General features: G+C 39.2%; 3 protein-coding genes across 4 annotated transcripts; 1 reads left to right on the top strand and 2 right to left on the bottom strand.

The window, feature by feature from the left end:
- Positions 1 to 1054: 1054 nt before the first annotated feature.
- On the top strand, positions 1055 to 9716 carry LOC119073627 (beta-catenin-like protein 1). Its single transcript, XM_037179220.1, has 4 exons — positions 1055 to 1534; positions 1603 to 2286; positions 6410 to 6976; positions 9485 to 9716. The coding sequence occupies exons 1-4, from the start codon at positions 1171 to 1173 to the stop codon at positions 9571 to 9573; spliced, it is 1704 nt and encodes a 567-aa protein (XP_037035115.1). The 5' UTR covers positions 1055 to 1170; the 3' UTR covers positions 9574 to 9716.
- On the bottom strand, positions 4350 to 5474 carry LOC119073656 (pectate lyase A-like). Its single transcript, XM_037179260.1, has 2 exons — positions 4990 to 5474; positions 4350 to 4928 (listed from the first exon to the last, which is right to left on the bottom strand). The coding sequence occupies exons 1-2, from the start codon at positions 5429 to 5431 to the stop codon at positions 4414 to 4416; spliced, it is 957 nt and encodes a 318-aa protein (XP_037035155.1). The 5' UTR covers positions 5432 to 5474; the 3' UTR covers positions 4350 to 4413.
- On the bottom strand, positions 9599 to 12314 carry LOC119073636 (succinate--CoA ligase [ADP-forming] subunit beta, mitochondrial). 2 transcript variants are annotated; one of them, XR_005087055.1, is made up of 6 exons: positions 12158 to 12314; positions 11691 to 11782; positions 11110 to 11425; positions 10753 to 11023; positions 9739 to 10681; positions 9599 to 9702 (listed from the first exon to the last, which is right to left on the bottom strand). XR_005087055.1 is itself a non-coding variant. In XM_037179232.1 (5 exons), exons 1-5 carry the CDS (start codon positions 12218 to 12220, stop codon positions 10080 to 10082), a joined length of 1344 nt encoding a protein of 447 aa, XP_037035127.1. In that variant the 5' UTR covers positions 12221 to 12314; the 3' UTR covers positions 9599 to 10079. The 2 variants fall into 2 exon arrangements, 1 of the variants encoding a protein (XP_037035127.1); XM_037179232.1 differs by having other exon boundaries at positions 9599 to 10681.
- Between the last annotated feature and the right edge of the window lie 1027 nt (positions 12315 to 13341).

Here is a 13341-nt window from a genome sequence, read left to right as displayed (position 1 = left end):
AAGTGTATCACTGACAGTTGCATCCCATACGAGCATTTTAGGTTCACCTAAACTTGACCTGACAATATCTGAACCTGTTTTCAATCAATCAATTTTGACCTGACCTGAAACCTGAATTAATCACGTAAAACCTGACCTGAAACCTGAAAGTTCTAAATAAAGTGTTTATAACAGGTCAGCCTTTCTTTCTAAAATTGCTGGACGCGGACCTGACCTAAACTTTCAGGGGAAACTGATTCTTGACCGTTGATTATGGTTGACAAATTACCACATTATGTAAAGCGTGTTAAATAGAAAAGTTTAAGATGCATATTTAAGTCTGTATAGGTTAATCGACATGACATTTCCCATGTTAACGGATTAACACACAATTTCCGATTTTTTATAGTTAGCTAGGAGCAGATAAATATAGAAAATCCCTTTGCACTCATAGGAAATTCCTCAAATTCGTTGAAAATTCTCAAAAAGATCTTTATTTTACAGTTAAGGGCGATCAAATTGCAGCCTTAGTTTGATTCAGCTGGTTCACTGATACAAATAAAACTGGTGATGAATGTTTATACGGATTTAACAGTTTAATTTTAACCAATCTGTGTGTCTGGATCACGCATTAAAATGAAAGGAATTGCATACAAATTGAAACTGGACGGTTTCTCAATGTTTTTTATTCATCATTCATGAGTTTTGACAGCTGACCCACAGATCAGTTTAATTTAACTGATTTTCGCTCTCCAAGAACATTCTATAGAGCGTTAAAAGAGAATATCAAAAAGAGTGTTCACCCATCGAGCTCAGTTAAATTTAATGGTTTCTTCCAAGTTAACTGGACTTTTCCATACACATTTTGACGTATCACCAATCGAGACCAGTTAAGTAACTGGTCATTTTTTTCTCTTTTACGCTCTTTTAACGCTGTATAGCATTTGTCTGTTTATATGAGTTAACTGGTCTATAAAATAACTCTACAGCTGCATCATCGCAGTCGATCCTAAAATGTCATTCAATTCACACACTTTTTGTTACATGCTCGAAAATTCGTCGGCTCAGCTCAGTCCGTCAATCAATGAAATGTCAAAACAAATAATTTTTTGTCAACAAAAAACGTGCGAAAGCGATTTTTGAGCATTACAATCGTTTACCATACCATCCATAAACAATTAGACAGTTAACATGGATGTTGCAGAGCTACTCTCCTATAAACCAGAACAAACACCAAAACGCCCAAACGAAAATGATTCGGACGATGAAGATCGACCGGACGAAGCGTTGGAGCGAGCGAAGAAAATGAGACGCTTGGCACAGGATAAAGTCGATTCAATGACACGGGCCATCAAATCAACAAAAGAGCCGCAAATAACGGAAGAGGAACGATTGAAGATATTACAGTATGTCGATCAGGGCGGTGACGATGCCGTGGACAATATTATGGACGAAAATGGACTGAAGAAGATGCTGCTACTGTTCGAGAAGCGAAATTTACGGAACCAGGAGATGCGAATCAAATTTCCAGACAATCCGGAGAAGTTTATGGAAAGTAAGTGACAACAATTGGCTGAAAGGCAGCCGAACAGTCAGCATATTGATCTTTTGTTTTTCACTTAGGCGAAATTGATCTTCACAGCATGATTCAGGAACTGAAAGTAGTGGCAACAGTTCCAGATTTATATCCCGTTCTCGTCGATTTACATGCTATTCCCAGTCTGTTGGAATTACTGGCCCATCAAAACACCGACATCAGCGTTGCTATTATCGACTTGCTGCAAGAACTATCCGACGTCGACATTCTACACGAAAGTCTGGAGGGAGCCGATGTGCTCATAGACGCCCTTGTCAAGCAACAGGCCGGCGCGCTATTGATTCAAAATTTAGATCGACTCGACGAGACCGTCAAAGAAGAATCGGATGGTGTGCACAACACATTGTCGATATTCGAAAATTTGACCGAAATTCGGCCCGAAATGTGTAAAGAGATTGCCGAACAGGGATTGCTGCAGTGGATTCTGAAGAGACTGAAAGTTAAGATGCCATTCGATGGCAACAAATTGTATTGCAGTGAAATACTGTCGATTCTGATTCAAAGCACCAACGAGAATCGGCTACTGTTGGGCACTTTGGATGGGATCGATGTGCTGTTGCAACAATTGGCCATTTACAAGCGACACGATCCGGCCACGTCGGAAGAGCAGGAATTTATGGAGAATTTGTTCAATTGCTTGTGTTCGGCTTTGATGTCCAAAGAGAATCGAGAACGGTTTTTGCGCGGAGAGGGACTTCAATTGATGCAACGTAAGTAGTATGACTTTGAACTATAACTTTACTTCCAAAATTCTACGTCGGTAAATGTCTCAAAATTGTAATCTCGTTCGTTCTGTATGTGCTGTTCTGAGTAATTTAAAGTGGTTTCTCTTGTGGAGAGGGGAAAACTATTGTAGGACAATTGTATGACAGGGATTTTGGTATTTTATTTGATGGCAGGATCGAAAGAAGTGCTTGAATTAGGAAACGTACGGTTTTCGACGCACGGTTAGATGTAACGTTTTAGACTGCGACACTCTCAGCTCTTCTCTTCAGTATTTTATTCCTTGGTGTTTGTGTGCTCGCCACAAACGCTTTTCTTCGGTAGTAAACCTCTCTTGAATTTTAATAAATGTGGTAAGAGAGCCACTAAAATTGAGCTATAGAGCGCTCGAAATTCACATCAGAACTTACACGACCTCACTCACAGTTCTTTGTCACTACAACTGACCACCGACAGTGTGATATGAACCACATTATGTAGTCAAAATATGATCGCAGTTTGAGCATATTGGTTGCGTCACGTGAGATACTCATGTTATGTATTTTGGAGTTTCTTACGGTAACTCAACAACAGTCAATTGAGTCATTGCTTCTCCTACAGTTAACGGTGAAGACCCCAAACAAATTCGTGATGGAATTTGTTCAGCTGTTCTACCAGCTGGTCCATTCATACAACCTCACTGTCTTAAACGTGTTTATACGGTTTTACCACTACAAATCGCGCGTATGACTCTTAACAGTAACTTAGTCGCCTGCAGCTCGGACACCGCAATAATTCGTACTTATGTTATAATCCGTTTACATGAGCACTGCTGTGACAGTAACAGTGACGACAGTGAAGTTGCATGTACTGGTACTGGTATAGCTGTGACGCGAATTTGGTTGAGATTAACTTTATTCAACTGAAACCTTTTACGAACAAAATGGCTTCAGCATTATCATCGTCTGATCCTACTCCGCGAGGGAACATTGGACATCATCAAATTGTCTCACCATGCTCATAGCATTTTTCGTTAATTTTTAATCGAGAACATGAACCACGTACATGCCAGAAGATACTCATATATACTCGTATGTTGTTTCACAATATCGAAACCATTGGATTACTATGGCAATCTGAAACTGAGTCATCTGTGTAGTATTTATGACTTGTAGAGAGTCTTTGCTTAAGTGGAAACACTTATTACGATTTGAAAATTGATTGACGTCATTTTTCTGCGTTGTCGTACTCATACATGATAGTGCATCGAACGACACTTCAAACTTTCGACATAATAATTTTAGACTTACGTCATGACACGAGTTGCTCGAGATCCATGTACTAATACAAGTCAGTAGTGTAAATGTTACTGATTCAACGACATGTTACACAGAGTCCAAAACTGCTGTATTATCTTATCGTTAAACCTACAGTCTGTGATCGGACGCCCACTCTCTTCTCATTCATTTCTTCTACCTGACTAATGGTCAAAGTGCCGCCCTGGCTTCCAAAAGGCGCAATTGGCTTATTGAATAAAAGGCACTAGAAAGAGACGATATTGGAGGCACTAGTCTGCAATAGATGGCTAAGTCTGAGAGTGGCTCAGTTATTAAGGGATGAGTCCAAAGCACTGTATATACAGTCGATGACGAACATTTCGATTTTCACTTAAACAAGCGTATACGAAAATGAGCACGCAATCACAGCGCGGCGTCAATGAATACACGATATCTATTGCGTGTATAGATTAGGCGAAAATCTGATTACTTACTTTACAAATTGTATTGTGAAATTGTCTGTTTAAAAGAGCTCATGATGATAAGTGTGTTATGATGATTCGCCGAATATTTGCATTGCCTTTCTGTGATTACGATCTATCTGCTATAGCTTCTAGATATAGAGCTTAGAAAAATTTACGAAAAACAACGCGAAATTTAATTCAAATAACTTGGTCTCGTCACGTAACCCTGAATTGTTAAATAGCTTAACACTTCCCATACCCGTTCAAATCCTTGTTTATTGAATAAATGTTCATAGTTCTTATGCTTAACGGTCACATCAAAACAACAGGAAAGGTTTACACAATACTCGCCACTTCATTCCACGAAAATCTCATTGACAGTCTCGTTCATCACTCAGAAATTTCGTTTACCTGCCCCATTACGTACAATCGTAGCAATGTTTCCATTCGCACCCAATCCATTATCAAGTTGATAGGAGTACGGTGCACTTGTGAACGTTCCGGTTCGTGTGATAAACGGACCCCGTAACGTATGCGCCACTCCCCAATCGTTATTCCGTTCATTGGCAAATCCATCTTCTCGACTGTCCAAATTGGTGATGATCGTGCGACGTACGTTGATGAAAATATTATTTTCGACGAGAACTTGGGCTCCCATTCGGCTGTTTATTGTTGACGAATCGATGTCTTCGAACAGATTGTTCCAAAGGTGAGCGGTACCGAAACGAAGTGATGGAACGCGCGAGTTAAGATTGCGGAACCGATTATGATGGAAGGATACACGTAATCGACCACTGTCCACCGATCCATTGTCATCGGAATTACCAATCAGACTGACTTTGTAGTGAGTGTGGAAATGATTCCATGAGGCTGTGATCAGATCGGATCCGTGATTGATGTCGAAAAGACCTGAAACACAAGGAAAATTTTACTCCGCTGAAATGCGAAACAATTAGACAATCCGTCGAACCGTCATAAAAGTCTCTGCCATTATTCCTATTGGAAAACAGTTCGTTGTGATCGACCCAAACTCGAGACGATCTCTGTATTTCGATACAATCGAATGGATCAACGGGAAACGATAAGAAGAGACCTCTGACAATAACATTCTCTGCGTCGACTATAAATAAACCGCCATTGGTTATTCCTGCATTGGCAGTAGCTCCCAAAATGGACTTATTCGATCCAACACGAACACGGCCAGCGACTCGAATATTAGCTGTTATCCGTATGATGCGTCTGTCATTTCCCTGTACAGCAGCTAGTAAGTCAGCTTCCGTAGACACAGTTACTGTAGGGCCACCTGCTCCGCCATTCGTACCTCCATTTAACGTAGCAAAACCAATTTGAGAGCGAACCGATTGGAATAGCAAAATCGTTACGGTCAACAGCAACAACACTTTTAATGCCATTTTATCAAGCAAGAGTTTTCAGCAGGAATGCTGGCGATGTTATTGTTGCTCTTGCCTTTATATTGATTTCTTGTCATTATCTGTTTTAAGTTGATTGATAAGATGAAACGCCAGACAATACGATTCACCATATAGTTTGAGCTGTCAGCTCACATTATGTATCACATCTATAAGAGGGCATTCCCTAAACGATAAACAATGCAACGTTTGAAAGATATTGTGAATGCACAGCCAAAGAAAAATGTGAAAATGGCACAAAAATCGGTTAATCGACCATCTATGAGTGAATTATAAACTAATAATAATTAATCTACGCCTTTACAAGCCACGAAGGGTTTGGTACTAGATCATTACTACTCTAGTTTCGCTGCTTATTGTATGACTCTGTGGGACACTTCCGTTTCCGAAGTATTTTACGGCAACTTTGGTAAGCTAGTGTCATCTATGATGTACTTGATGTGAGACTAGAAGCAGTCAAAAACTGATTCTCCTAACCATGTTTGGCCGGTAAGCCGTTACTAAAGCTCAACAATCCACTTCACTTGAACCGATTCAGTTAGATTTGCTTTGTTTACAAATCGGTTCTATCGGTTCCAATCTGTCTGTGGTTGAGCTTTGAATTAACTCGAACACTAGAAACTCAACCGCTACTGAGCTGTTAAGCGTGACCTTTTGTGGATGACGCAGATGAATTTTATGTCATAGAAGTGAGTTCCTGTGAATTCAACTCAGTAACGTAAAAGTGGTAATTTCTAACACGGACGGAAAACCACAGACCATCACACAAAACAACCATACCTATTGTTAGTATCAGCCTTCCGTCATTTACCAAGAACGTGATTGATTCGTTTTTATCTTCTACAGCATACAATGCTCACTCACTAATTGTCTTTCGTTTCATCAGATTTTATCGTAGAATTTTGGCAGTCACTTCGAATCGATGAATTGAATTGAATTTTCTTCTCCCAATAATTTCAGTAATGCTACGCGAAAAGAAACTGTCCCGCAACGGTTCACTAAAAGTTCTCGACCATGCAATGTCCGGCATTGATGGAAGAGACAATTGCAACAAATTCGTCGACATACTGGGTCTGCGCACGATATTCCCGCTGTTCATGAAAACGCCGAAACGCAACAAGAAACGATTGCTCAGCTCCGACGAACATGAGGAGCATGTCGTATCGATCGTGGCCAGCATGTTACGTAATTGCAAAGGTGCGCAGCGACAACGAATGTTGGCCAAATTTGCGGAAAACGATTACGAGAAAGTGGATCGGTTGATTGAGTTGCATTTAAAGTATTTGGAGAAAGTGGACGCCGTTGACGATGAGTTGGAGGCACAGCAACGGGATCCGGAGATGACCGAAGAGGAGGAGACCGAAGACAATTACTTGAAACGATTGGCGTCCGGATTGTTTACGCTACAATTGATCGACTACATTATTTTGGAAATTTGTTCGACATCCGAGACAATCAAACAGAGAGTTTTGCAAATACTGAACATGAGAGGCGGATCCATCAAAACCATACGACATGTGATGAGAGGTTAGTAGTGAATTTGATCTTTTAGCATGAAACTTTAGGTTGCCTTTACGGAGCTTATCCAACACAATATTGATAAATCCTTACCACGATTGCTAGTTTGACTGACGAAGCAAGGTCGAATCCGTTTGTTACCATAAAAAACCACGGTTAGAAACATCTGCCATATATTATGACACTACCCGACACACACACAAAAAATTGGGAGTGGAAATGACGGTATTGGTACCAAATGACGAATGGATTTTCGTTTTTTTTGAAAGGCCTGTCGTGCCAGATAAGTTGAAAATCCGAAAATTTGATCTGTACTTTGTAGGGCCTTTACATAAAAATTGTATTTCTCAAATTCATTTTTCATCCGGCTCCAATAACCTTTCACGGCCAGCTTGAACGAATTTAAAGTAAGTAAGTAAAGTTGTCTTGTATGTTGTATTTCTCTACAAATTCTGTTTGAGAACCATCGCAGGATATAATATCAACAATCAGAACAAAAAACCAGCGATTTTTGAAAAATCTCCGTAAAACCAAATTTTTGGACGCAATTTTGTACTTGTAAGCACCTCTGCCCAGAGTAAAGACAACTAAAGATGTTAAGGCGAGTAGATTGTTTCTGAAAAATGGTTGAAAAATGGTCTTTCAGCTCAGCTGAGTACACAGTTCCTGAAAAATTGTTAAAAATGACTGAAAAATAGCATATACAAGAAAAATCGTTGAAAAATGCGTGGAATTACAGTCCACAGTTACCAACTTACATTCTAATGGTATAGAAATACTGCACTATTGGTAACTTTGGTGAAATATAATTACCAATAGCGCAGTAATGGTATATCATTAGAATGTAAATTGGTAACTGTGGACTGTAATTCCACACATTTTTCAACGATTTTTCAGAAACTGTTTTGTTCTCGCCTTTAGTGTTGAAGAAATTTCCTGAGATGGTCCTTTAACAGAATTTAAAGAGAAACTAATGCACTGAGCTTGACAATGACATGAGTCTTAGATCCTTTGATTACCGAACTATTTTTGCTGTGTCAGTGGTGTTTATCGTCTGAGGGAAAAACAGAATACCGAAATCGGACGCATTTTCTATTTAAATTTTTTATATGTGCCTAATAAGGTATTCAATCCCAGAAGCCAAAATCACTTTAAAAAAATTCTTCGAAGCTTGTGTGGCTGGTAAGAGGTCAAAAACGCAAAACTTGCACTTTTCTTACAAAAATTTCTCCAGTTACACAAGCCGTACTTGTGTGGGATGTCATTGGAAAGGTAATTGCATGTACTTTCGGGGCTAATAGGGTCTTATTGGGTTTAAAATTCATCCACACTGAGATATGTGCAGTTGAAGTTTTCAACCGAAAAAAGACTGGAATCATCTACGACGAATTATGAGAAGTGGAAATGTTTATGTTCTTATATTGAATCGCACATGCAACCAGACTTCTGTAAGTTCTACTTTCCGTGAAAGTACATGCAATTACCTTTCTAATGACACCCCATACGACCATGCACGTTTCGTGTACTTCGAGAAACTTCTGTAAGAAAAGCGTAGGTTTTCAGTCTTTTTTCGGTTGAAAACTTCAACTGTACATATCTCAGTGTGGATGAATTTTAAACCCAATAAGACCCTATTTGCCCCGAAAGTACATGCAATTACCTTTCTAACGAGAACCTTCTGTACGGCTCGTGTAACTGGATTTTGGTTAGAAAAGTGCAAGTTTTCGGTTTTTGATCACCTCACCTCACACCAGCCACACAAGCTTCGAAGAATTTATTTGAAAGCAGTTTTGGGTTCAGAAGTATCCCTCAATATGGCAAACTGTAGCAGTGACCATTTCTGCCATAAGTTTAGTGTCAGTCATTTAAAAGGTAATATAACTTTCTTTAGTACCTGACGTACTTTTTGTTGCCATGATGCTGTCGCTAGATGGCTAGACGTTTTTCGTTCTGATCGTTGACATTACATCCTGAGATGGTTCTTCAACAGAATTTAAAGAGAAACCAATGCACTTATCTTGACAATGACATGAGCCTTAGGTGCGTAAACTTCTCTTGGTGCGTTCGAGAAGGGGAGAAACCCAATACGCACGACAACTTCATTTAAATTCATTCAAGCTCGCCGTGTTTTGTTTTGGTATCAGTCGAAAGATCATTGTTATTTAACTAGTTTTACAATTATGATTCTGCTTTGAGATCCTTTGATTACCGAACTATTTTTGCTGTGTCAGTGGTGTTTATCCATTTCTGCCGTAATTTGCATAACGGAATAATTCTTTTGTTTAAATTTTCACTAAGTCCATAATGCAAATAACGGCAGATTTTTAGGAAAACATTTTCTTCCTTATTTTCGCAAGAAATATTTTTGGAAAAAATACAGAAAAATTCTGAAGAATTTGGGAAAAAGATTTGCCAAAGAACCGTAGCTTTATGACAGACTCAAAGTCACTTATTTGTGGTACTGGTCTAAGTTTCGATGTTGTTTCAAATCGTTGAAAATATTTTTAATTTTCTCAGAGTATGCTGGTAACCTTGGCGAAGCTGGTGACAATGATTGGAGAGACCAGGAAAATGCGCACATACTACAATTGGTCGACCGTTTCTGAAGCAAAATTATAAACTCACCGTCGCTTCGTTTCAACGTGTATTTCATCGTTTGATTCGTTTTTTTGTAATAACATCAATAATTTCAAAAAAAATCGTTTTATTCTAACAATATGTTGTGAATGTCTGCACTGCACGGCTCTTTTAAAAAAAAGACAACAATAGACATCGATGACAATGGTAGCTGTTTATCAGCAACGGTGCATTTAAGAAAGCGTATGGTGTCTTCATCGATGGCTCGGTCGTAAATCGATCATATGGAAGAGTCAAACGGTCTATCTACATTCTAGGGGGTGGTTTAAGGATGAGAATGAAACTGGGCATTTGGACACGGGCAGGTAAGGGGAATTCTTTTCTTGAATAAATTACATGCGCATCGGTACATCAAACAAATTAGATTTATAGGAACGATACATTAATGCTCCAACTGAGTTTCGAAAAAAAAAAATTGCGAAGGAAAAATAAATTAGAAAGTATGAGGTAAACGGGACAGCGGGGGCAGCCCATCTTAATCATGATGATATTCTGGAATTTCAAAATTGACATCCAATTTCGCCTCACGTGCCAAATGAACAATATCGGCCAGATAAACTGCCAAATTGGCAGCCTCATCCAGATCGTCTCTGGGTAAAATACGCAATTTGGAGTCCTTGATGATTTGCTTGGCCTCTTCGACCTTTGTGCCCAATAAACGTACGACGATTGGCGTTTTCAGATTGAGTTCCTTCGTGGCGGCAATGATACCCTCAGCGATGACATCGCATCGCATAATACCACCGAAAATGTTCACCAAAATTGAGTGCACTTTCGGATCGGCCGTAATGATTTTGAACGCCTCTTTGATCGCTTCGGTTGTGGCACCGCCACCGACGTCCAAGAAATTGGCTGGATCGCCACCGTGCAATTTGATGATGTCCATCGTTGCCATTGCCAAACCAGCCCCATTGACCAAACAACCGATGCGACCGTCCAGTGCAATGTAGTTCAGATCGAATTTGGCAGCGGCCACCTCTTTCGGATCCTCTTGGCTGTAGTCGCGCATTTCAAACAATTCCTTTTGACGGAACTCGGCCGTGTCATCGAAACGGAATTTGGCATCGAGAGCAAAATCTGAAAATAGAAGTTCAAGTTCAACAGTCACATTCGGTCAATGACGTTCTGATTTGTGTCACACGACTCACATTTGGATGTATCGAAAGCGTCTTCGGCATATGGATTGATTTCGATGAGAGTGGCATCCTTCTTGATGAACAGATCGTACATGTTGATGAGGGTTTTGCTGATTTGATCGGCAACATTGCCGAGACCGACTTTTTCGGCGATTTTTCGCGCTTGTTCCGGTTTCAGTCCTTCAGCAATGTCAATCGGTTCGTATAAAATGGCATCTGGATTTTCTACAGCCACTTCTTCAATGTTAACACCACCTTGTGACGATGCAATCAATACCGGTCCCTGAGGATAAATTCGTTCCGATTAACTTTATCCGCTCAGTCCGTCGTTAAGTGACTCGACAGTCGGTACTATATGCACCAACTTACATTAAACGCACGCTCCATCATCACAGCAAAATAGAATTCTCGCCGGGGAAACTTTCGCTCAGCGACCATAACCTTATTGCACATTCGACCAGCAGCTCCCGTTTGCTTGGTCACCAATACTTGATTGATCATTTTGCCGGCAATGTTTTCGGCCTCCTCTGACGAGTACACCAATCGAACGCCGCCTTTGAGGCCATTTTTGAAGGCACCTTTACCTCGTCCACCAGCTAATACTTGAGCCTTTAATACAATATTGTCCGTCTTCAAATCATCAGCGATGCGTTTAGCTTCAGCCCCGCTGGTAGCCACACCAAACCTGTTGATCATACAAAGATTGACATCAGAGCTGTTAACAACGTAGCTGTCAAGGTTATAACGACCGCCAGGGATATAACGCACAAAGAATTGCGTAATATCGTGCCGACTGATGAACTAGCAATTTACAAATCTTTGTTTCCCCTGTCTGTGATTGAATAAAATCAAGTTCAATATCCCTGCGCAATGACATGACTCATCGATTACATGATGATAAAGCATTCTACTCGTAGAAACTGTAAATAATATTGGAACGATGAACTCACTTTGGTGTCGGGATATCAGCACTGTTCAATAATGTGTACGAAATGTGCTCCTGTACATTGAGATTACGGCTTGGAACGGCTGCTGCCAAAATCTGCAATTGAAAATATTCATTTCAATCATTTCGCGATACAACAACTAAAAATCGCGTCACACAAATAACAAATCAATTTAGTGGTAATCAACGATCACCAACATCAGAAAGTAGTGTAAATTGTAACCGTGTCAATAAAACAATTTAAAAATAACCCAAATCTGTGTTGTGTTGCGTAATTGTCAATTTGGAGCAGAGTCGAAAAAAGAGATTTTTTTTTTCTTGACACCTGACATTGAGAAATCGAGTCTCGCGAATTCGGCGAAAAAAAAAGTGAATTGTTACGTCAACGATCCCATGGAAAAGTTGGAGGTTTTTCGGTCATTTCAATGCAATTTCGCAGCACTGGTCACGAAAAGATTTCAATTAGCTCACCCGTGGTGATGATTTTCTGATTAATCCCTCGGCCAGAACAGCAGAACGAAACATTGACGCCATTTCGTCTTTTTTTTACAACTGATGGTTGAATGACGTTTAGATCAGAAAAATGAATTTTGACGGGAGTGTTGCCAACACTCTCTATTTTGCCCACTTTTTTGACGTTTGTATTGTCATTTCGATTATACCCATTATACCATTCGCTATCGTTACATACTCAATCCACTACGTGTGAACTTTAATGATTTCAAAAATTTCCCGCTGAAATTTCGGTTAAACACAGGAAATGTGGAAGTTTTCCTGTTTAAAAACATTTACTGCGAAGCACGACAGAGTAAAGTTAACCAGACAGTAGCGCTGATTTGTTGCGATTTTTTTTTTTTTTTCAATTTATGTCAGTGTTCATTTGAGTTCATTTTTATACAGTGTATTAGGTCCCTTATTTGACGTTCCGAAAACTACTCTATTTGACGTGTAAAATCCTCTATTACCCTGCTAGGTGCTTTGGAGAGAACCTTTTTCTCCTTTGTTACGATCTGTCAGTTTTTCTATTTTGCGATTTAGTATGGAAATGAAAACTAAATTTGAGATATCTTTGCTGTTTTAAGCAGGGCCTACTTTTTAGAAACTTTTAGAGAAAATATTTCTTGAATTTCTCAAAGTTTCTTGAATTTCTCGAATTCAAGAAATTTCAAGAAATTCCAGAAAATTCAAGAAATTCGAGAAACTTCGAGAAATTCAAGAAATTTCAAGAAACTAATTTTTCAAGTTTCTTGAAGTTTCTCGAATTTCTCGAATTCGAGAAAATTCAAGAAATTTGAGAAATTTCGAGAAATTCAAGAAATTAGTTTCCAAAAAGTAGGCCCTGGTTTTAAGTGGTTTTTCATATTTTTTTGGACCGAAATGTTTTAAAGTGTGTTTGGAATCGATTGACAAAATAATAAAATAGAAAAAAATATTTTCACACAATCTGTTAATGCCAGTCGATTCCAAACACATTTTAAAACATTTTGGTCCAAAAAAATATGAAAAACCACTTAAAACTGCAAAGATATCTCAATTTTAGTTTTCATTTCCATATTAAATCGCAAAATAGACAAAGGAGAAAAAAGCTCTCTCTGACGTATAAATTTATACGACTAATGGCGTGGATTCTTGATAATTGATGGAGGTCTCATTAC

Source organism: Bradysia coprophila, chromosome II, assembly GCF_014529535.1.
Source record: "Bradysia coprophila strain Holo2 chromosome II, BU_Bcop_v1, whole genome shotgun sequence".
In the NCBI taxonomy this organism is placed as follows: domain Eukaryota; kingdom Metazoa; phylum Arthropoda; class Insecta; order Diptera; family Sciaridae; genus Bradysia; species Bradysia coprophila.
This window is presented reverse-complemented; position numbering and strand designations above follow the sequence as displayed.

Coding starts and splice junctions, on each gene's coding strand:
- LOC119073627 (XM_037179220.1), top strand. CDS start 1,171: ATGGATGTTGCAGAGCTACTCTCCTATAAACCAGAACAAACACCAAAA. Junction 1,535..1,602: donor TCCGGAGAAGTTTATGGAAA/GTAAGTGACAAC, acceptor TTTTTCACTTAG/GCGAAATTGATCTTCACAGC. Junction 2,287..6,409: donor GGGACTTCAATTGATGCAAC/GTAAGTAGTATG, acceptor CAATAATTTCAG/TAATGCTACGCGAAAAGAAA.
- LOC119073656 (XM_037179260.1), bottom strand. CDS start 5,431: ATGGCATTAAAAGTGTTGTTGCTGTTGACCGTAACGATTTTGCTATTC. Junction 4,929..4,989: donor TGGCAGAGACTTTTATGACG/GTTCGACGGATT, acceptor CTTGTGTTTCAG/GTCTTTTCGACATCAATCAC.
- LOC119073636 (XM_037179232.1), bottom strand. CDS start 12,220: ATGGCGTCAATGTTTCGTTCTGCTGTTCTGGCCGAGGGATTAATCAGA. Junction 11,426..11,690: donor GCTGATATCCCGACACCAAA/GTGAGTTCATCG, acceptor TATGATCAACAG/GTTTGGTGTGGCTACCAGCG. Junction 11,024..11,109: donor TGATGGAGCGTGCGTTTAAT/GTAAGTTGGTGC, acceptor ATTTATCCTCAG/GGACCGGTATTGATTGCATC.